At 39.6% G+C, this 22,028-nt stretch overlaps 1 protein-coding gene and 1 pseudogene across 19 annotated transcripts in view; one reads left to right on the forward strand and one right to left on the reverse strand.

Moving 5' to 3' along the window:
- KHDRBS3 (KH RNA binding domain containing, signal transduction associated 3) overlaps positions 1–22,028 on the reverse strand; it is a 196,766-nt gene that overhangs the window by 8,507 nt on the left and 166,231 nt on the right. For 12 of the 19 annotated variants that reach the window (XM_035277018.3, XM_078353121.1, XM_035277012.3 and 9 more), the window contains 2 exons: positions 2,688–2,746; positions 246–862 (listed from right to left, as the gene is read on the reverse strand). In XM_035277018.3, the coding sequence (XP_035132909.1) occupies positions 771–862; positions 2,688–2,746 (151 nt within the window). In that variant the 3' untranslated portion in view covers positions 246–770. Of the gene's footprint in view, positions 1–245; positions 863–2,687; positions 2,747–22,028 lie in introns of those variants that run through there. The other 7 variants (XR_013528082.1, XR_013528079.1, XR_013528084.1 and 4 more) reach the window with 4 other exon arrangements.
- LOC118148607 (microtubule-associated protein RP/EB family member 1-like) lies at positions 3,308–21,087 on the forward strand (annotated as a pseudogene).

A 22,028-nucleotide genomic window follows, 5' to 3' on the forward strand; every position in this document is an offset into this window, starting at 1 on the left:
TAACGTGCCACTCAAGCAGCTCGATACCATTTGGACTCTTTAAACAGCATTTAAATCTATGGTGAGTATATAATGGTACATTTAATTTTATACCATTTTTAAAATAAGTTGTACAAATGTTTAGTGTGACCCTTTTATGACAAGCATTGTTAAATGAATTCTTTCCCTGTTTACAACTATTTATGAAGACCTTTTTAAATAAATAAAAAAAAACCCCATGAAATTGTTAGCTCACACACACAAAATTTCTTTCAAAAGTTTATTTAGTATCAAGCAAGAGAAGACTTTGCTTAACACTACAGAACATTTCAAGACTTGAGTTACAAAAGAATACCACATTATTTGCACTTGTAACTGGCTTCCCTTTTTACGCATGTTGGCAAGAGAAAAAAAAACTAGCATATGGCTGAAAGATAAAATAACTAAATTCTATGGAAACCTTTAAAATGAAAGGTGAGGCTTATATTAAAGAATAGATTAACATATTTAGTAAACCTATTTTTTGTTTAACACTAGTTAATCAAAGTTATTTTTTTTCTTTTGATGACCTATTTTTTCATATACAGACTGGAAATAACAAAATTTTACATGTCCTTTTTTTTTTTGTTTCTGCCCAAGCTGATGTTTCAACAAAGTAGTTTTAAGTTCCATCCATTCAGATTTTAAACATTTTGATTTATTTAAAAAGGGATTGTTCATAGAAAAAAATTACTTTGAACAGTATACAGGACTGGTGGAGATTGGCTATTTCACAACATCAGACAGTACAATCAGTATCTGCCATATGGCTGGTCTCTGTAGACGCCCTTTGCTGTCCTCGCTGAAGGTGCCTTGTGTCTTGAGTTAGTCCACTCTTCTTGCCCTAAAATCAGTAAGATGAATCACAATTAGATCACTGCCACAAATCCCACAGGCTTCATGTTTCAGAACCTAACTTAGCCCTGAACCAAAGGTAGATGTCATATTGAAAATACATATCCCTGGTGTACTGAAAAGAAAAACAAACAAGGAATTTACTTTAAAAAAATTACAAGAACAAATCATCATCTCACTCACAAAATCTGTCAACATGGGAAGAAAAATGGTTTTTGTATCTGAAATGGCAACCAACGTTGCAAGGACTTTCCTTTTGGTTAACTCATTTAACAATGGCTCACAAGCTCAGGTAGCAAAGGGAACTGCCTTTTGCTAAACATCAGGACATTTATGAGTGGAAAAGAGAATGGGAAAAGGATCACTCAGACTTCTTCCCACAGCAAAAACAAAGAAAAAATATAAACATTTGTGAAGACAAAGGAGAAGAAACCTGGAGAGCAAAACGGGAAAGGTCAGACTGAGAAAGGGAAACACGATCTCACTTTTCACAGGTGCTTTCACCAAAAGACTGAAAGCAAGTTGCATTGGGTTGAACTTCACTTCTCAATGACACTTCATGAATATGAAATAAACTTAATGACATCATGTCAGATTTCATTCATCATAATGCTAAATCCATACTGGACAATGGTATTAATAACAAAGGACATTCTATCATCTTTATCTCCTGAAATTAAAAAGCTGTTCAGCCTGAAGATCACTTTTAACAAGTTATCTACAAGTCTTTGAGGTCAAACAGTTAACATCCTTGCTGCAACACACAGCAATTTAAAAGCCACGTGTCCACAGAGACCAATTTAAAAAGCTGTGAAGGAAAAATGCTTAAAATGACCTCTTCTTTTGATACAAAACATGCAATCAGCATCATTCCCTCAAGCTATCTTGCAACAATTTAGGTACCCTGCATTCAGCAAACCAACATATTTCTCTTAAGTGTTTAAGAAAAAACAAACAAACAAAAAGTTCAAGGTGCAGCCAACACAGCTTCGGGCAGGTGATACAACAAAATGCACTTCAAAAGGTTTAACACGGCAAAACGGTTTTTCAGTTCTGTTAAGAGAAATGTCCTAACATCCATCAACCACAATCCTGATTCACTTGCACTGGGGACCAGGGATTCATCAGAGCTTTGCCACTGATTGAAGCTTCATGTTCTCTGATCTCCTTGCCCTGCGGCAAAAGCTCTTCTTACTACCATTAAGTTGCTGCTGCCAATTATTTTAATTAAACCTGTCATCCTTCTGCAAAGTGAGACTGGACATGAAGTCCCCAGCATCTCTACCAGCTCCACTGAATTAAGAGGGGTTTAGTTTAGTTGCCGCCATGTAAAGCTTAGAGACCCTGTATCTCCCTCTTTGGCTCAGTGCTTTTGTAACCTTTATGAAATGACTCTCAGTGTAATATTTTTCAGAGGGCTTGAGATTAGAAATGAATTAAAATATAAAGGTGAAGGTGGGAGAACCACCCTTTACTGTCATGAAACAAAGACACTTCAAAAAGACCCAGATACCAAGTGTCTGCAGTTTGAAAAACTATTCTGTGAGAAAATCAGCACACGGCAATCAACCCAAACATAAAATTTAAGTTCAGAATCTGGATTCATGCAATCTTCAGCAAGTCTTCAGTCCTCTTTAAATACTGAAATAATAAAGGAGCCTCTAAAAATAGCTAGATATGCACAAATGAGTTGGCAGAAAGCTGCTGTTTCAGAGTCCAAATGTCCTTATTAATTTCTCTTCCCATTAAGAACTTTGAGGTTCTCTATAACCATCTCTCCTCCCTCTCTTCACACGCTCAGGCCAGTCACTCACCGTAGGAATCATAAGTCTCCTCACTGAGTCCATGTCCATAATCATAGTAATCAGCACCACTGCAGTGAACAAAACAAAACACAGGACAGAATGATCTGGCTGTGAGTTTCAACAGTATTCAATGAAGTCTTGTAAAACTTAAAGACAACTAATAAAGGGCAGGAATGAAAATTCAAAGAAATTCCCACAGATCACAGAGTTCTAGAGCAGAAGAGTAACTTTAGGATTATCAGAGGCTCCTTGTCTGACTCCCTAATTTTAATACATAATAAATACATTTTGACATTTTAACCACAACGATTGGCCACTCAACACACTGTAAGTGCCTAAAAGTGCATGGGGAATACAGAGAAAGCACCTGACCTGGGAAGACTGGGAGTGTGTGGAGAAGGAGGATGTGCGTGGACAATTCCAGCCCAGTGTGCCAAGAGCTGGGGCCAGGGCTGTGCGAGGCACCGTGGGAGTGGGGAGGAGGTAAACGCCACTCTTACTTTCCAATAGATGGAACGTTTATAGAAGGCAAATATTTCATTTCTTCTTAAACCCTCATCTACCAGAGAACTTGGTGCTGCATGAATTGTGGGCACTTACTTTATAATACATTAAAAACAAAAGCCCAGATGAAATGTTTGCTCTCATCAGCCCTGCTGCATCACCATCAGAAGGCTGCCGGGAAAAGGCGACTCAGCAGCCATGGCCACATGGGACAGGAAAGCACGGAAATGGACCTCTGCAATTTAGTCACAAGTCTGGTTACACGAGGCCAAGGATCTTTTCAAAGTACAGGCATATCCATGTTCTAATGTACAACATCTTTGAGACAGCACCAGGAAAGAGCCATCACTGACAGCAAGAGGGAAGAGTTACCACTGACATTCTGCAGATGATGCAAAACAGCCTACATATATACAATATATTTGAACTAGGAATAATTTTTTACAGGAACAGACTTCTGAAAAGTCTAGATTACTAAGCTATAAACATTCTGAATATTTGAGAAAGAGACTCCATGTACCCTCTCAGGTTTTCCTCTTTCCCACTCAATTTTGTACGGAAACAACCATCCTGAATTTGTTGTCTTAGACTGTCATGGAAATAAATATCCACATTCTTTCAATTTCATACAACCAAGAAGTTTCTAATTAAAATGGCAAATGATCCAGCTGAGATGTTAACACCCCAGGAAGTCACAGTTTGAAGAGCACAAATCCATGCTGTGAATGCCTACTGAACACCAGCCACTGAGATCCCACCTTCTCCCTGGCCTCAGATAGTAAAACTGATGTACCCATTTGACAGGTAAGTATACTGCAGACCAGAAGAGCTAAGAAGCCAGCCTAAATTGCATGGAGAATGGTATAGCTGAATCTCTTTGACTACACAGGCCCCACTTGTTAGTCACACCCACACTGGGTTTTCCCCCACGTTTTCTTTCTCAGGAAAATGACACCAGAGACTAATCATCACATTTCATGACTACAGCACAACATGGCAATTCCTATGAGAAAAGTGTAAGCAATGGAGCTATATTTCTTTTTATCTCAAACATGTGGGCATGAGGTTTTATATCTGCTGCTACTTCTGCCAGAAAGCCCTTCTCTCCTTTTCTCCAGTCTATTTTCAACTCAAGCCCCTAGCCTACATGCCACTTCCATAGAGAACCTTGCAGGTCTCCCTGAGTGAGATCAGTTTCCCATGGCAGCATGTCCTGGTTCTCACCCTTCTGGCCTGGAGGAGACCCTCACATTACATTTGTTGAGTGTGTCTATGGAAAAGGGGCACATCCATCACTCTAGTGTATCTAATGGCTTCTTGGAGCACACAGTGCTTCCACAGTGTTCTGAAGGACCAGGAGGGTGAAGGTGAAGACAGGTGGAGAAGGAATGAATAGAGGCAATGGCAGCAAGGGTCTTCCAGGCAGAAGAAACAGTATGTGCAAAGCAGAGGCAGAAAACAGGTTGAAAAATCTGGGTGTCTACCATCAGTTCAATCAAATACAGTAAGTACTGATGAAAATTGCCTGGACCAAAATATTCCTTAGAATAAAATACTTCTTCCACATGTAGAACATAGGCCCCACCTTGTTATCCTGGCTTAATCATATCCTTACAAGTTAGTTAAATACAGTGTAACACAGTGGCTAAGACTTGAGCTCTCTGTATAACCTAGGCTCTCTGAAATGTGCTGTGTTGAGTTCTGTTGGCTTAACGCAATACAGAATAGTCACTACTATAGCTGACCTAATATACCAAGTAGCAATGTGCAATTTTCTACAGGGGAACATGTAGCTATAGAGTTTTGATAAATGGTCTTGAATTGAGAGCTAGCATTCCTAGAAAAAAATTACAATAAAAAGGAGTGTGAGAGGAATGGAACTACTGTGAGCTACACCACTGCCCTACTGACAACTCACATGCATGAGCTCGCCTAATCTAAAAAAAACTCTATGCTTTTGTAGACGAGGCCGCTGAGGCCTGAGCTGAGCCATCTGCCCAGGGTAACACAACTTATAGCTCAGAACACTACCACTGCCGTGTGCTGAACACAAACGCTAGGGGTGGCTTTTGCTCACCACTGCTGGCCACCTTATGTGACTGGTTCCCACTTTTCTCTGACCTGCCCTTTTGCTCTCCCAGAATTTCTCTTGTTTGCTCTCCCTGGGGCTTCAGTGATCCTTCCTCATGCTCAGGCACAGAAGTCAGGCCCACATGAAACATACTGCCCCATGATCAGAGTGATGTGTGACTGCCTTAGTCTCTTTCTGGCTTCAAATTCCTCCTCTTCCTTTCTGTAGTCCTAATTTTCCCTCCGGGCATAATATATAGTTATGGTGAGAAGAAGAGAGACTAACTGAAAAGAGAGCAGATCATTTTTCCTATTCTAAAAGATAATAAAACCAGCAGAAACTAACAAAAGAAAAAATACGGCTTTCCTGCTTTTTAAGATATTATAGCTTTAAATATGAGAATGCTATTAAAGTACTAATAGAATATTTCTCATCTTGAGAACTGAAATGCAGACTCAAAGCTTTTGACAAAAAATGTCTGTCAAATATCAGTTAAGACCTGGGCCGTCACCTGCAGTGCCACCTTGGGAGTATGACTTCCATGTGTGGGTCTTCCTGTTCATCTGCCAAATCAGAGGCTGGTCTAGACGCTGCTCAGGTCTCCAGGCAGCTCTAGCATCCTCCATGGCTCTTTCATAGCATCTGGGCCCACAGCAGTCAACATAATTTCTCATTTTGTTGAAAATAAATTGGCAAATGCTTCTTGGAAACTCAGTACTAAATTAAATGAACCTCAGCCTTCTTTCCAAGGGTCAGAAGTTACAACATAATGGCTCCTTAGACAATACAACCTTGATGTTCTTGAGAATTCTCTTTGTTGCACAGAGATAAATGAATAACCTCACCATAAAACTGAAAGGGATTTCCTTGGCTGGGACAGTTCCCATTGTTTAACTTGGAACTGTAAATGACAGGTCCTGTGACTAATAAGCAGAAGAGCTAACAACTCCTTTCTGACAAAATTGAGTCTCCTTTATCAAATGAAGTGAGTAGTAAGGAACATGAGCCACAGACTGGAAATTTACGGTGAGGTGCTATGACATAGTTCAGCGTAGTAAAAAGGAGGGTCAAGAATGTTTTTTAATGCACAGGAAGATAAACAGTAGCATGATTAGGTCCAGCAATGGTCTGGTGATAAGACAATCTTAGTATTGACAAGGGAAAACTTTAAACTGACATTTGCTATCATTTCACCCGGTTTCTGATTATTTATTGCAGGACTGTCGTCAAGCCGAGGAGCTGAGAGCAGCTGGGCCCCGTTCTCGTACCTGTCAGTTCCGTCTGAATTGCTTTCACAGCATTTCATTTCGTGTACCTCAAATGTCTATTAACCAAAGACGTGTCCTATTTCCCAAGGATAAACTAAAAACCCAACATATGACAAAGGAGAAAAACACTAAAAATCTCTTCATTTATGGATACAACTTTTAATATTTCTCAGCAGTTTTCATCAATTCTATCAACTTGCTCTCAAGAAGCTAGTTAGAGAGGACAAAGACATTTCAGTAGAACAGAATATGCATAGGCATATTTTGGGATCAGAGTCTAATTTTGTTGAGGGGTGGGAGAAAGGTATGAAGCCAGAGGCCGTTCAACAAAGGTGACACATGAGTGGTTGAAGGACTGAAAGAGGAGGAAATGAGACCTGAGTAAGGGGTTGGGCTGCAAAGTATTTAGTGATCTCTGGAAGAAGGGAGTTATTAATTCACCCAGCACAGTTGTCCCTTGGAATCCATGGGGGATGCTTCCAGGACTTCCTGTAGATACCAAAATCCACAAATGCTCAACTCTCTGATATAAAACGGTATAGTATTTGTATATGACATATGTTCATACTCCTGTATACTTAAAGTCATCTCTAGTTAACTTAGAATACGTAATACAATGTAAGTGCTATGTAAATCATTGTTACACTATATTGTTTGGGAGAATACTGACCAAAAAAAAGTCTGTATACTTTCAACACAGATGCAATTTTTTTTCTGAATATTTTCGATCTGCAAGTGGTTGAATCCACAGATGTGGAATCCACAGACACAGAGGGCTGACAATATACAACATACTGCTAGCTAATATATAATTATGTGTATATATATTTTAAGAACTATAAACATAATTAAATTCAATATTTTAAAATATATCTCATTTAACCTCATCAAAACTCTGTAAAGTACATATTATTCTGTCTCCCTATATATAAGAAAACTAAGCAGTCAGAAGTTAACTGAACTATCCAAGGATGAACAAGTAAGTCCCAAGACTAGAATTCAGGTCTGTTTAATGTGACAGCTGATTTTTCCCCCACACCAGGAAGCCTTCTCCTTATCTATAATGCTAAGGAATTAATTTGAAGTTTATCTTTTGATAAGAAAGCTACAAAAGTTCCTTTATGTATAGCCCTGGTTCTTTTCCTTATCTCTTCTCTATTCCTGGTATACAACCAGTTACACTCACATCTCTTTTGGCACTTGGTGTGCTCTCTCTATGTGAATAATCACCCATATCTTTGTTAAGCTTATGATTTTTTCTTCTTTTAAAAAGTCTCTCTCCTTCCCTTACTTTGCATTGTTTCCTTACTCTGCCAACTCCAGTTAGGTAACTTGAGAAGTCTTGGACTCTCTCTCCTCCTTCTCCCCCAGTTTTTGTAGCATACTTCTAGCTCTTCAGCATCTGGTGCTACTTAGCAGCCCAGTTAGCCATCCACTAACGTCTAAATTCCCAACTCTATAAACGGTTTGGCCTTCATAGATGCCGTATCTTCCTACCCATCTAAAATTTAATCACTTATTTTATAATCATCTTCTATTCTGTGAGCTGTTTACTCAAGACGTTAGTTTTTCAGTTTGAGTATGATGTTTCTTGAATACTTTATACATTTTAGATATGTGTTAGTTTTTGCTTTTGAGGTTGAGTTTGCCTGTGAAGCTTATTTAAAATAGGCTTCTTCTGGTGGCCATGGACAAGGTCACAATATACAATTGTGTGGGATGTGCAAGTAACGTATGCTCTGTCTCGGGGAGCTCCTCCAGGGGCTGGGACTACCCGAGGTTTGGCCTCGCATTGTTACGTGGGATTTAACACCGTTACCCTGCACTCAGCACCACTAAGTTGGAGGCAGAGCAGACCAGCCTTGCTGTTTCAGAGGTAGCTCTTCAATCCGTTACGAGAACACCCTGAGCTCTTCCTGTCTTCTGCAGCCACTGATGTCGGGGTTAAATCCTCCCAAAGCCACTCTACCTTTGCAGCACCCTTTTCTTGAATGGGATTTTGTCTGATTTTGTTTTTCAGAGGTTTGGTTTCACCTATTTCCTCTTTCTTAGGAATCTTTTAAAACTTGTTTTTGTCACTTCCTGGGATTGTAAGGAGGGGTGGGTGGACCAGGTATAGGCTCTTAGTCCATCTTCTTGACTCAATCTACTGTTTTTTAAAAGTCCTTTTTAGTTTACAATGGATTGAGATAATCTTTAAATTCTCAAAACATATTATTCGAGGTAGACATGTTATTTAATTTTACAGGTAAGAACACTGAGACAGAAGCTAGGAATGACACCTCATTCATATTTGTTCCGTACAGTGCTGACACCTAGCACTAGCAGCATCCAAAAGAGATACATGAATGACTCATACGAACACTGGGACTGAAAACTTTGTACATGTCTCAATGACTTCTCTGTAATGATAACGTTTTGTTGCCATGTCTGTGACAATTTGGACGGTTGGGTGGAGGGGTAGTAAATTCCTTCAAAAGTCACATTACTAAGTTCTGTACTATTTGAATTTAATGCAAAAATTTTTCTCGCTTATTTTGCCCTGTTCATTTAAGGAAAATCTTATCTGAAATCGTTACGATAAAATTTAATAGTTTAGCTAACACTTACTAAATGCTTATTATGTCATAGGAAAAATGGAAAGAGTCATGCATAATCCAGGTAATTGATCTATTCTGGCCTAGTTCAGTATTTCCTTTCTATTGAAGAGGAGACTTTATTTCTTATATTAACCATTAGATATTTTTATAAATAAAGCAAAATAAATGAAAAGTGATATTTAAAATAAAATTTGGGACTATTCTTTTCACATTATCATAATTAACTGAAGATCTGAAATTCCTTGAAGATAAATGGCTAAAAAATGTCCAATCTGCATTCAATAAGAGCCTTACTTATCTCATAGTTCTTTTATAACATTTAATAATATTTTCTGAGGAGACAAATGAATAAGTTCCAGACAATTGCATAAGTTCTTGTGCAAGTTGGGTGGAAAAAGAGTTACAGCCAAAGTCCAGTCATCTGACCACAGCTTTGCTGAATTTTGGCTTTTCCTTGGTCCTTACTGACTAGTGCTCCTGCTGGGGCAATGCCACTGCTACGGCTCTTGTCATCTACTCTGGGAGAAGAGATGGCAGTAACTCCATTCTCGTCTTTTTTTGTTAAATGTGTTCAGAGTAAATACATGAACACTAGCCTGTCCCTCTTCGCCTGTTAATTCCGAGGCTACACTGGGCCAGTTCTGATGAATAAGGTAGAGGCTCAGCCTCTCTTTGTGGGCACCCCCAGCATGCACAGACCACTGTCCATGTGACCACAGGCAATTAGGATATTTCTGCCCTCAAGGGGTTTACACTGTGAGAACGATTCGCTTGACAGGAAGGCTGCATGAGGTGTAAAATGTTTCAGACAGCTTGCTTTATTCTTCTCTTGCTGCTGGACCCATCATGAGTCCACCTCTTCCACAGCATTACTTGATCTAACTTTTCAAAATAGCCTAGGGTAGTGGTTGCCAAAGTGTGACCCATGAACACTTCCAGGGTTTCATCCAGTCAAAATGCTTTTAGAATAACACTAAGATGTTATTTGTCTTTTTCACTGTGCTGACCTTTGTCAGTACAGTGGTGTGTAAAACTGTTGGTGGTTTACCAAGAATCAAGGCAGTGCCACCAAGCTGCATGAGTATCCTTTACTTTTTTTTTTTTAAGGCATTTTCACTTACGAATATTCTGAAGGAAGTAAACATTTACTAATTTTATTGAATCTCGACTATTAAAGACACATCTTCCTGAATTCTGTATGATGACAAGAAGAGTGCTCTTGAGAGCGATACTGGGCACACTGACCTACAAGGATGACCTCAAAGAAGGTCACCTGGGGCCACTCCTTACACTGTGGAGCCAACTAGCTGCCTTTTCCATAAACATCACTTTAACCTAAAACAACTCACAGCAACGAACTAGGCTGATTCAGACTTGTGTATTTTGTTCACAGTTTCTAATAAAATAAAGTGATCCTGTCACTTTAAGTAAAACAACTGACAGTATTTGTAACCAATGACAGAATTTGAGCTTTCCAGTACAAACTGCAATTTTGGAAAACCAGTATTTGTTACTGTAAACTGACAGCAACTCAATGCTTACTTATCTCTGTTGAGATCAGTGGTGATAATATGACTTTTTTGATATTACCTAATGAAATGTGTCACAGCACTGTGAAGATACACATAACTCAATGAAGTGACATTTTTCAAATGATATGTGCATGATGCCATAAAACCCATCAAGTGTAAGGCAGACCAAGATATTTTAATGTAACAGAATATGAAAAGGTTACTGGTATGGTTTTAGGTAGAAGAAATTTCTACCTGCCAAGTTTTGGTGTAGCATCAAAGAATATCAACAATTATTTGAAAAGGCTACATTTCCCTTTCCAACTACATACCTGTTGGTCCAACTACCAACAAAACAATATATCACATCAGAATGAGCACAAAAACATAAATGAGAATCCATAATTCTTACCATTGTTTTTAGAAAATAGAGATTTTTTTCATAAAAATAGATTATATTAACAAGCAATGGGTTGAATGTTACATTTAAAGATTGATATTTTTAAATGTTTGTTTTAATTTATAATATGATAAATATTAATATAAACCACATACACTGACGCATGTTGTGGCTCTCAGTCATTTTTTCCCACACAACACCAATGTACTTTACTAATTATTAAGAGTGTGAAGTATACAGGGATTGTGAGATCAAAAACTTTAAGAACCAGTGGCCTCGGACACATGGCTGCAGTAAATTTCAGGAGGGCAGCAGAGTGAGCATTATACCCTTGCCTGCAGAACAATTCTTTTATCTGGAAAACTGTCTCCTTGTCCAGCAGTGATGAGGGAGAAAACATTCACTAACTAGCTAGCTAGAGGACAGAGCCCGATGTCACAACTACTTAGTCTCAGATCTCACAATACCATGATTACAAAGCTCGGCTGTCTGCAGCAGAAAGCAAAAAGTCAGAAACTAGGATGCCACATAAGCAATGCAAATTTAGAGATTATCCTCAAATCCTTACAAACAGTTTTATCATGGGAATAGCTTCAGTTCCCTAACTGGCATGTTCTATCTACTAGTGCCAAGATGTAAGAAAAGAGAAACAAACTTAAGTTTCAAATAAATAATTTTCCTTAGAAATAAAAAAATCACATTCATTTGCCAATAATTGGAATATTTAAATAATTTTCTGTTGAAAACACCAAACCAAATTTATAGTTTAATCAGAGAATCCCCCTCTAAGAGAAAGGTTCAGAAATACTATCAGCTTACAAACATTGAAGGTCTGGCTTTCTAAATTATAGACCTTTCAGAGTTGCTATTGTGAACCTGACTGTTAGCCATTTCACTGCTCAGGAGAACATCCATCACAGTGCTGACAGGGGATGGAAAACAAGGGCAAACTTAAAAAATAATTTCACCATGTTTCTCCAGCTATAAAATGTGATTTGGGGAAAACAGTGGGAAGTAGGACTTAAAAGCAATTTGAGGAATCATTCCTGCTCCCTGTTTAATTAAGTGTTAACAAAAATCCCAGTGTATAATAGGATCCTATTTTAAGAAATGGGTTGATATCAACTGTATATACACATAGTATTTTTAAAAATATAACTGAGTCAGCAATTGGCAGCGGTTGAGGGAAGGGAGGAATGACTGGGCAGAGCACAGAGGTTGTTCAGGGCAGTGAAAGTACTCTGTGTGATACTCTAATAGAGGACACATGTCATTAGACATTTATGCAAACACACAGAAAGTACAACACCAAGAGTGAACCCTAATGAGAATGTAAACTAAGGACTCTGAGTGACAATCACATGTGAATATAGGTTCACTGACCGTAACCAAACACACCACTCTGGTGGAAGATGTGGATAACCAGGAGGCACAGTGTCTATGGAAATCTGTACCTTCCTCTCAATTTTGCTGTGAATCTACAACTGCTTGTAAAAATAAAACATTTCAAAAATTCATAACTAAAAATTTATTCTTTGGGGATGAAACAGAATTTTAAAATGACAGATGAGAAAACAGATTCTTTCCTCTTATACTAATAAATTAGTAATTAAAAAACCAATGAATCGTTCTACTATAAAGACACATGCACACGTATGTTCATTGCAGCCCTGTGTACAATAGCAAAGACCTGGAACCAACTCAAATGCCCATCAATGATAGACTGGACAAAGAAAATGTGGTACATATACACCATGGAATACTACGCAGCCATAAAAAACGATGAGTTTGTATCCTTTGGAGGGACTTGAATGAATCTGGAAACCGTCATTTTCAGCAAACTGACACAGGAACAGAAAGCCAAACACCGTATGTTCTCACTCATAGGTGGGTGTTAAACAACGAGAACACATGGACTCAGGGAGAGGAGCATCACACACTGGAGGCAGTTGCTGGGTGGGGGGGGTAGAGGAGAGACAGTGGGGGATGGGGAAGAAGGGTGGGGAGGGATAACACGGGGAGAAATGCCAGATATAGTATGCATCTAAAGTAAAATAAATAAATTAAAAAAAAACCAATGAAACTGGTTTTATTTAAATATTTAACAGTCCCTATATTTTATAAAATGAAGGCCATTAAAATCTGAACCTTACTGTGGCATTAACATTAGCTTACATTTCTATAAATTCAACAAGGAAAGTAGACTCACCTGGCTTTTAAGTCTTGCCATTGCTCTAGAAGAAAGTTATCCATTTTACACTTGCATTCATATGCAAACTGCGGTATGCAGCAGTGAAGGCTTGTTGCTAAGTATCTAACTACCACCCAGTGGGAAGTGAGGGCATGAAGAACACTGCCCTGTGCAGCAGAGTCCTGGCTCTGCCACTTATGCACTTCAGCAGTAGCCATGCACAGAATCAAATAATGTGAGGCAATCGTATCATGCGTGCACGCATGCATTCATGAATTCAAGTTATTTAAAAAATATTTAAGAACACAAATTCACTACTTTCATGGAGCTGCCTTTAATGGAAAAGACAGACAATAAATAATTTATATATATATATAAAATACGTCACATGATCAGATGTGCTACTGAGAGTAAGAAGAACAGTTAAGAGATTGAAACAACTGAACTAAAGTTGTTATTTTATAGTCTAGTCAGAGAATGTTCTCAACTAAGTTATAGCCTGAGCTGAGATATAAAGGAATTGGAGGAGATATGCAGATATTATCTGGGTCACAGTACTGGGAGCAGAGGGACTATCAAATGTCGAAGTCCTTCAGGGGGCACATTCTTGGTACAGCTGAGGAGTAGAAAGGAAGGCAGTGCACTTCAACAGACGGGGCAAGGGAGAGGGTCAGAGAATCTGTGAGAAGGCAGGTGGACTATGTAGGGCCATGCAGGCCACTGAGAGGCTTTGGTTTCTTATGTGTGTGTTTTTAAAATCCTGGTTAAGTGAAGTGGGAAATTCTGAACGTTTCTATGGTACTAAGAAAAAAAAAACAGAATTGCCATTTACAGAGAAAAGGAAGAGGACAGCAGCAACAGCTTTCGGGGCAGGGAGGCTTCAGGTGTTTGATTTGGAACACGTTAGGTTTGAGAGGCCTATCAGACCTCCCTTGAGATAGTAAGGAGCCTGCTGGAAAGAGGATCTAGGCGCAAGGAGACAGGTCTGATTTGCAGAATAAATCTGGGAGTCATCATTCCTTTTAGTCTTTAAAACCACGAGACAGACCACTGAGAAGAGAGCAAATGGAGAAGAGGTCAAAGGACTGAGCCCCCTAGCCTCCAGAATGCAGAGGGCAAGAAGAGGCGGGTCCAGTAAGAGACGGAGAATACCCAGCCAGAGAGAGGAGCCCAGAGGCTCCAAGATGGTGAGGGCCTAGGGCTCTTCAGAAGGAAGGACGGATCCCCAATCGAGTATGGCAAAGGTGCTCAGAGGAGGTCACTGAGGACCTGAACAGAGCTATTTCAGTAGCAGGGTGGGGACCTAAACACCAAGTTCAAGAGAAAGTGGAATAAGATTAGGTGGAGACAGCGAGATGAGATGCTTTCACACTTTGGCTTTGAGTTTTTTAGAGGAAGTGTGTGTGCGCATGTGCATACAGAAACAGTCAAGCACCGCATAATGATGTCTGAGTCAATGGCAGACCACATGTACCAGGGCAGTCCCTTCAGATTATAATGAGCTGAAATATTGCTATCGCTGTAGCCGTGGCAGCATCACAGCGCAATGCATTACTGGTGTTGGTGACACAGGTATAGACAAATCTACTGTGCTGCTGCTGGTCATAAAGCCTAGCACATACAATTATGTTTATCTTACTTGATAAGAAAATTAAAGGACTAAGCCAGTGGTTGTGTATTTGCCATACATTACTTTAGGGTGTATTCCTTCTACTTGTTAAAAAGAAAAACACATGTTTTTAGCTGTCTCTACTTGATCTGAAGAACAGCTTCGGGCAGGTCCTTCAGGAGGTAACCAGAAGAAGGTACTCTTATCCTAGGAGATGACAGCTTCGTGCATGCTACTATCCCTGAAGATCTTCCAGAGGCACAGGATGTGGAGGTGGAAGACAAGGATGTAGATGATCCTGACACTGTGGAGAGTGTGTCTGTCTTAGTTTTTAACAAAAAAGTTTAAAAAGTTAAAAAGAATGAGTTTAAAAACAGAAAAATCTTATAAAATAAGGATATATTTTTGCACAGATGCACAGTATGTTTGTGTTTTAAGCTAAGTGTTATTACAAAAGAGTCAAAAAGTTAAAAAATTAAAGTTTATAAAGTAAACAAAAGGTATAGTAAGCTGTTAACTATTGAAGAAAAATACTTTTTTTTTTTTTTATAATGGAGTCTTGCTCTGTCGTCTAGGCTGGAAGTGCAGTGGTATGATCTTGGCTCACTACAACCTCCAACTCCTGAGTTTAAGCAATACCCCTGCATTAGCCTCCCAAGTACTGGGATTACAGAAGCACACCACCATGCTCGACTAATCTGTTTGTATTTTTGGTAGAGATGGGGTTTCACCATGTTGGTCAGACTGGTCTCTAACTCTTGACCTTGTGATCTACCTGCCTCAGCCTCCCAAAGTGCTGGGATTACAGGCGTGAGCCACCATGCCTGGCTAAAAAATACTTTTTAATACACGTAGTATAGCCTATGCGTACAATGCTTATGAAATCTACAGGAGTACACAGTAACGTCCCAGGCCTTCAAAGACACTCACTGACTCATCCAGAGCAACTTCTGGTCCTTCAGGCTCCATTCATGGCTAAGTACCTTATACAGGTATACCATCTTTCATTTTTCATACCATATTTTTACTGCATCTTTTCTATGTTCAGAGAGATTTAGATATGCAGATACTGACCAGTGTTACCACTGCCCACAGTAGTCAGTGCATTGACATGCTGTCCAGGTCTGTAGCCTAGAAGCGAGAGGCTGTATCATCTAGCCTAGGTGTACATTAGGAGATACCACCTAGGTTTGAGTAAGTCACTCTATGATGTTCCCCAATGATAAAATTACCCAAGGACACACTTCTCAGAATGTATCCCTATTGTTAATCAACACAAGTCTGTATGTATACGTACATACATACATACATATATTAAATTCATAACTCATTGCACGTAGATAGATATCCCATTTCACAAAACAGAAAAAAAAAAACAGGTTTGGCAAATTAAAAAACTTACTTAAAATCACACAGCTGGTAAGTGGTGAAGCCAGGATTAGAACAAAAGTCTGTGTAAATACAACAATGCTCTTAATTTCTCTGAGTCCAAGGTTTTAGGTTATCAAAATTCGTAATATTGGACTACCCTGTTACTCCCCAGGGAGTCAGTCTGCTGAAACCCAGAACACCACAGGAATTCCAGACCTGAGGGTTCCCTCCTCAGGAAGCACCGGCATTGTTGCTCCATCACGCTCAGGTGAGACTCCACAGGCAATTACTTGTCCCAGGTTCTCTTCCAGGGGGTTTTCTAACCTTGCTACCCAGACATTCCTTACTCCCTCCCCACCCCCAGGTACGTCACTGTAACTGCTGGTGGCTGGTCTCTCATCTCTTTGCTCCCACCATAAATCATCTCCTAACAGGGTCCAGCAGCAGAATGTTTCCCACTCTGGAGGTGTTTCTGCCCCTGTCTCAGCCTTTTCTGCAGTCTTCCACCAGTTACTATGAGGGTGGAGTCTGCAGCCATGAAACAGATAGAAGCCTGACAGGAGTTACTAAGTTTACTGGGGTTAGAGCATTTGCTCTCCTATCAGGTGAAGAATTCAGGCTCAGACACAGAACATGGGTTCAAACCATCCCACAGTATTCTAGATGTCTCAATCAATAACTTCAGTATGTCTTTGTACCTCAAACCAATGCCTTTCCTTTTCACATCCTGGCAATTTCACTGGCTGCTGTAGAATCAACTAAGATTGCATGTGAAAGCATTTTATGGAAACAGTCCATTATTATTATGGAGACCTAGCATGGTGTAATGAGTTTGGATTAAAAGCTCTCTTAGTTTTGAATCTTCTTCTTCCATTTAGAAGCAGGGAGCTAAATCTTTTGAGTTCCAACTTCTAGAATTGTTTCAAGCATAGAAGGTGCTCTATAAAGGACACTGATAGAAGGAATGAATGAATGAAGGAATCTGGCTTATACTTTCTGCTCAATAATTGTCTGCCACAGCTGCCTTACAGCCAGGCTGATAATGAATGAGTAATAATGAAATGAATTCACCTACATAAAACACTAGTCACTGGCCTGCCATTTAGTCAGTACAAAATAAATGGTAACTATTATTCTTAACCCTATTGTAATTAAGTTTGCTAAACCTCAGATATAATAATCACTTTGTCAAATAAAAAGATTTCAAGTGCTGATACAGGTTTGCCAGAGAATCAGAAACGCAAACTTTGTCTTTTACAGCTGGTCCTTTCCCTTTTCTACTATGAAATACTTCTAAACTTAATCTCCACTACAAAGTGCAGGAACTTACAGGCACTTTTAAATTAAAGGGAAGAAATCAACCTTGAGAGGTCATGTGGCCCATCCACTGGCCTTCAGTCTAAACTATCTTAACCATCTGAGAGAAATGATTATCTCTTCACTTCCAAAGACTTCTAGGGATGAAACCTGAATAACCTGTCACAGTAATACCCTCGAACAGGTCTGCCAGAAAGTTCTTGCTTTATACTTAACCTTAATCTCTCATGAGGCACTCTGAATCCTTTTTCTCTTATTTTATTCTCCACAAAGCTTGAGTACCACCTTCTGTGTAAGAAGACTCAGGAAGACAGATTACTCAGAGGAAGCAATAAGGAAGCATATGCCCTGGAAGTTTCTGGCAAGACTGACTTAGAGACAGACGGATTGCAATGACTACTATCTGATGTTAGGGGATGGGTGTGTGAAGACAATGAGTTCATACTCACAGAGACCCAAAGACGTGCAAATAAGATTGTATATAACACTAACAATAGATATCACTTATCAAATACCTAATCCATGTATTCTACACAATTTGTCTTTCATCTTTAAAATAAAGTTGCAATAAAGCTGTTATGTCTATTTCGTAAATTTCGGTTTAAAAACAATAATGCTTTACTACTATTTAAGGAAACAAACGCTAACTACTTCTACTGGGTTTTGTGAAATAGTCTTAGTATGAATTTAGGAGTTGCAGAGACCACCTTTTTCATTTGACATCTGTTCAGCAGATATTTACAGAGCACCCACTGTGTTGCAGGGCCTTGGAACGCAGCAGCAAACAAGATTTGGTCTTTGTGATAAACCACGTTTAGTCTAGTGTACAAGTCATACAAGTGTCAATAGGGAAATGGTACACGATGATACCGAGAAACCCAGAGTTCTGTAGGAAGTCAGAGGTGGGATACCTGAACCAGTTTTGGGAGACATGGGAAGATTCTTGGAAGAAGAAATGCCTCAATTGACAACTAGGAGAAAAGCTAGAAAAACATGAAGAAAAAAATCATTCTAAGAAGAACAGCAGCATTCATTCTGCCTTAGTAATAAGAAGGCAGCTAATCAGAGCCATAAAGTTTAGACACTGTCTAAGTCACACGACTGGAATGCACGGAATCAGGATAGAAGTCCAGTTACTCTGGATGCCAAGTGTACATCCTTTCAATGCCACCTGCTTCTCACTACCATCTAATTTAGCTGTCAATCACTACATTCTCAGAGTAATAAGAGATATGTTTGGGTACTTTAAAAAAATCCATATAATTCAGAATCAAAAGGAGACAATGAGAAGTAAGATAATTCATAGTCAACATCTAAGAGAAAAAGCCAGAGAAACTTCTGGGATGCTGGAAATGTTCTCCTCTTGGTTACGTGGGTGTATATGTATGTTAACATTCACTGAACTATGTTTTTTTCAGGGAAATAAAAATTTATGCTCTTTGCTGTGTGTACATTATATCTTGGTAAAAGTAAAACATCTTAAAGAAAAATCCCTAATTTATATGTTGAAAGGGAAGAATCAATAGGCATTTGTTGCTGCCTGTTTAACATGCATCTTCACCTTCTTTCTTACCAACAGATGACTGGAGATTGGGTGCTGGTGATACTGTGTCACTCCTTTTGCAGATGAGGTAGCCAATGAGATAGAAGCAAAATTAGCCAAGTGAAGCTTCCAGGACATTTCCTAACTTAAGTTCAACTCACCTAGGAAGCAGGGCTTTCCACTCTTCCCCCTTCTTCCTGCCTGCAACTCAGCTTGGCAGCTGGAAGAACCATAGCCACATAGCCACTGTGAATGAGAAGAGCCTTGGGATAGAGGCCAGGGTGAAAGAGTGTGGAAGAGACAGACAGAAGCAGCCTGGATTCTTAGTGACTAGAGAAAGTTGCCACAAGAGCTTGGAGCTGATTACATCCTTGCATGAGAGAAAAATTTAACATCTAACTTGATGGAATTTATGATTAATTCAGAGTTTAACCTAGTCCTAAAAGATAGAGCAGTGCATTCTGAAATAAGGCACGTGAGTGTCCCTATATTTTTCTGATATAGAGATAGCTAACCTTAATTTCTTATTTTAACAGAAAACAGCGATCTTCTGCTACTCCTTCCTATTAAAAAGTTGCTTAAAAGGTTGCAGATGGTTCTACATTACTGAAAAAAAAACCTATGAATTGTTATTAGATTTCAAGAAAAAGGTGAAAAGGAGAACAATGTTTTCCTGATGAGAACTGCCTCAGTTCCCCCTGTGCCTCTTTCCTCCCCCAGCACACACAAGTCCACCATGCCGGGAAGCCTCAGCAGTGCCAGGGCATGAGTGTGAGGTCTGTGCAATGCCATATTTACTTTTCTAGACTCATGTTTTCATTTTCAAGCAGGTTTCTCCATCTTACTGTCATCATTTTAGAAGATGGTATAGAACAGTTAAAAACCAGGCTTTGAAGCCAAACAAACATATATCAGAAATTAGGCTTCAGCATTTATTCTCTGTCAGCTTAAAGTTAATTCAATTTCTCATCTGTAAAACAGTTTAAAAAATATTTCATAAGACTGCTGTCAAGTTTAAATAAAATGTTATATACATATATGGACAGCTGTTGTTAATGATATTAAAGCAGAAGTTCTTTCTAAATCAGTAATTTTCCTCAGAGTCCTTATTTTTGTTGTCATATAATCTATTCAGCAAATTCGCTCTTGCTTAAAAAGCAAGGAACTGGAATTGGAGCTGGGTGTGGGCAGTGGAAGCAGTTGTACCGAGAGCCGAAGACAGGAGTGAACGTACATATACTCAACGTCAGTGACCAGTGATAACCTAAGTCGACATGCTGGCCTGGATCAATGAGTCTCTGCAGTTGGATGTTGGATCTGACAAAGACCGAACAGCTGTGCTCAGGGGCTGCCTGTTGTCAGTTTATGGACTTGCTGTTCCCTGGCTCCATTGCCTTGAAGAAAGTAAAATTCCAAACTAAGCTAGAACACGAGTATATCCGGAACTTCAAAAGACTACAAGTGGGTTTTAAGATGATGGGTGTTGACAGAATAATTCCTGTTGACAAATTAGTAAAAGTTTCAGGACAATTCTGAATTTGTTCAGTGGTTCAAGAAGTTTTCAAATGCAAACTATGATGGAAAAGACTATGACCCTGTGGCTGCCAGACAAGGTCAAGAAATTGCAGTGGCTCCTCCCTCAGTGCTCAGCTCTGAATAAACCTAAGAAACCTCTCAGTTACCATAGTGCAGCTCCCCAGAGGCCCATCTCAGTAAAAAGAACTGTTGCGGCTCCTCAGGCTGGCCCTGGCATGGTGTAAAAGAACCCTCATGTGGGCAATGGGGATGACGAGGCAGCTGAGTTGATGTAGCAGCTCAACGTATTGAAATTTAGTGTTGAAGACTTGGAGAAAGAGAGAGATTTCTACTTTGGAAAGCTTTGGAACATTGAATTAATGTGCCAGGAGAATGAGGGGGAAAATGACCCTGTATTGCAGAGGATTGCGGACATTCTGTATGCCACAGACACAGGCTCTGTGATACCTGATGAAAGGGGCTGATGTGAGGAGCAAGAAGAGTATTAATAGCCTGGACCAGCAGAGCAACATCTGAATTCTTCACTCCAAATCACATGCTTAACTGTAAAATACTCCCTTTTATTATCCTTAGAAGGATCACTGATTTCTTTTCATAAGCAAAAAGTACCTCTTCTTCACGTGTACTTTGCAGACGTTTCACTCCTTTTGCAGTAAGTTTGACTTAGGAGCTTTCGCCCTGTTGCAGAGCAGTATCAACATCTAGTTGGTTCACCTGGTAAACAAAGAGGATGACTGCGGGGCTCACTGTGCCGATACAGGTGACACTGAGTGCTGGAGGAGGTGTTATTGCTGAGGCAGCGACCTCAGTGGGGAAATGTAAAGATTGATTGAATTTTAAGCTAATGTGAAATCAGGGAATGTTGCAACAAATAAGTGCCTTAAGAGTATTTAAAATATACTCCCATATTTCAAAATATAAAATGTAACATGACAGGAGATTCTATGTTTGACATTGTGTCTGGGAAGGAAGGGCCAGACCCTGGAACCTTTGGAACCTGCGGTCACAGGTCTTACAGGGCTGCTAGGCTTTGGTGTATAAGAAACATTTAAAAAGTTGCTCGTAAAGCTATTTGTTGTCACTGACCAACTGCATTCCCTGCTAAAAAGCAAGAGGCAACGCTGCCTGGATCACAGAGGATGTGTCTCAGCCCTGAAGAGCTCAGTTTTCATTGAGCATTTCTCTACTTTTCCAATTATCCCCGAAATTTCTATGTATGATGTTTTTGGGGAAGTGAAGTGTGGCCAGTTTTGTCCTTTAACAACTACTTCTGGGGACTTGCCCACATCTCTGGGATTTGAATGGGGACTATATCCCATTTTACCATCTTTTAGGTTTACATTTACCATGTTTCTCTTCTCTGCTCCCCTTGCCCACTGGGAACTCCCTGAAGTTTGCTGCTTAGAGCTGGAAGTGCAGCAGGCAGGTG

Source organism: Callithrix jacchus, chromosome 16, assembly GCF_049354715.1.
Source record: "Callithrix jacchus isolate 240 chromosome 16, calJac240_pri, whole genome shotgun sequence".
Lineage (NCBI taxonomy): Eukaryota > Metazoa > Chordata > Mammalia > Primates > Cebidae > Callithrix > Callithrix jacchus.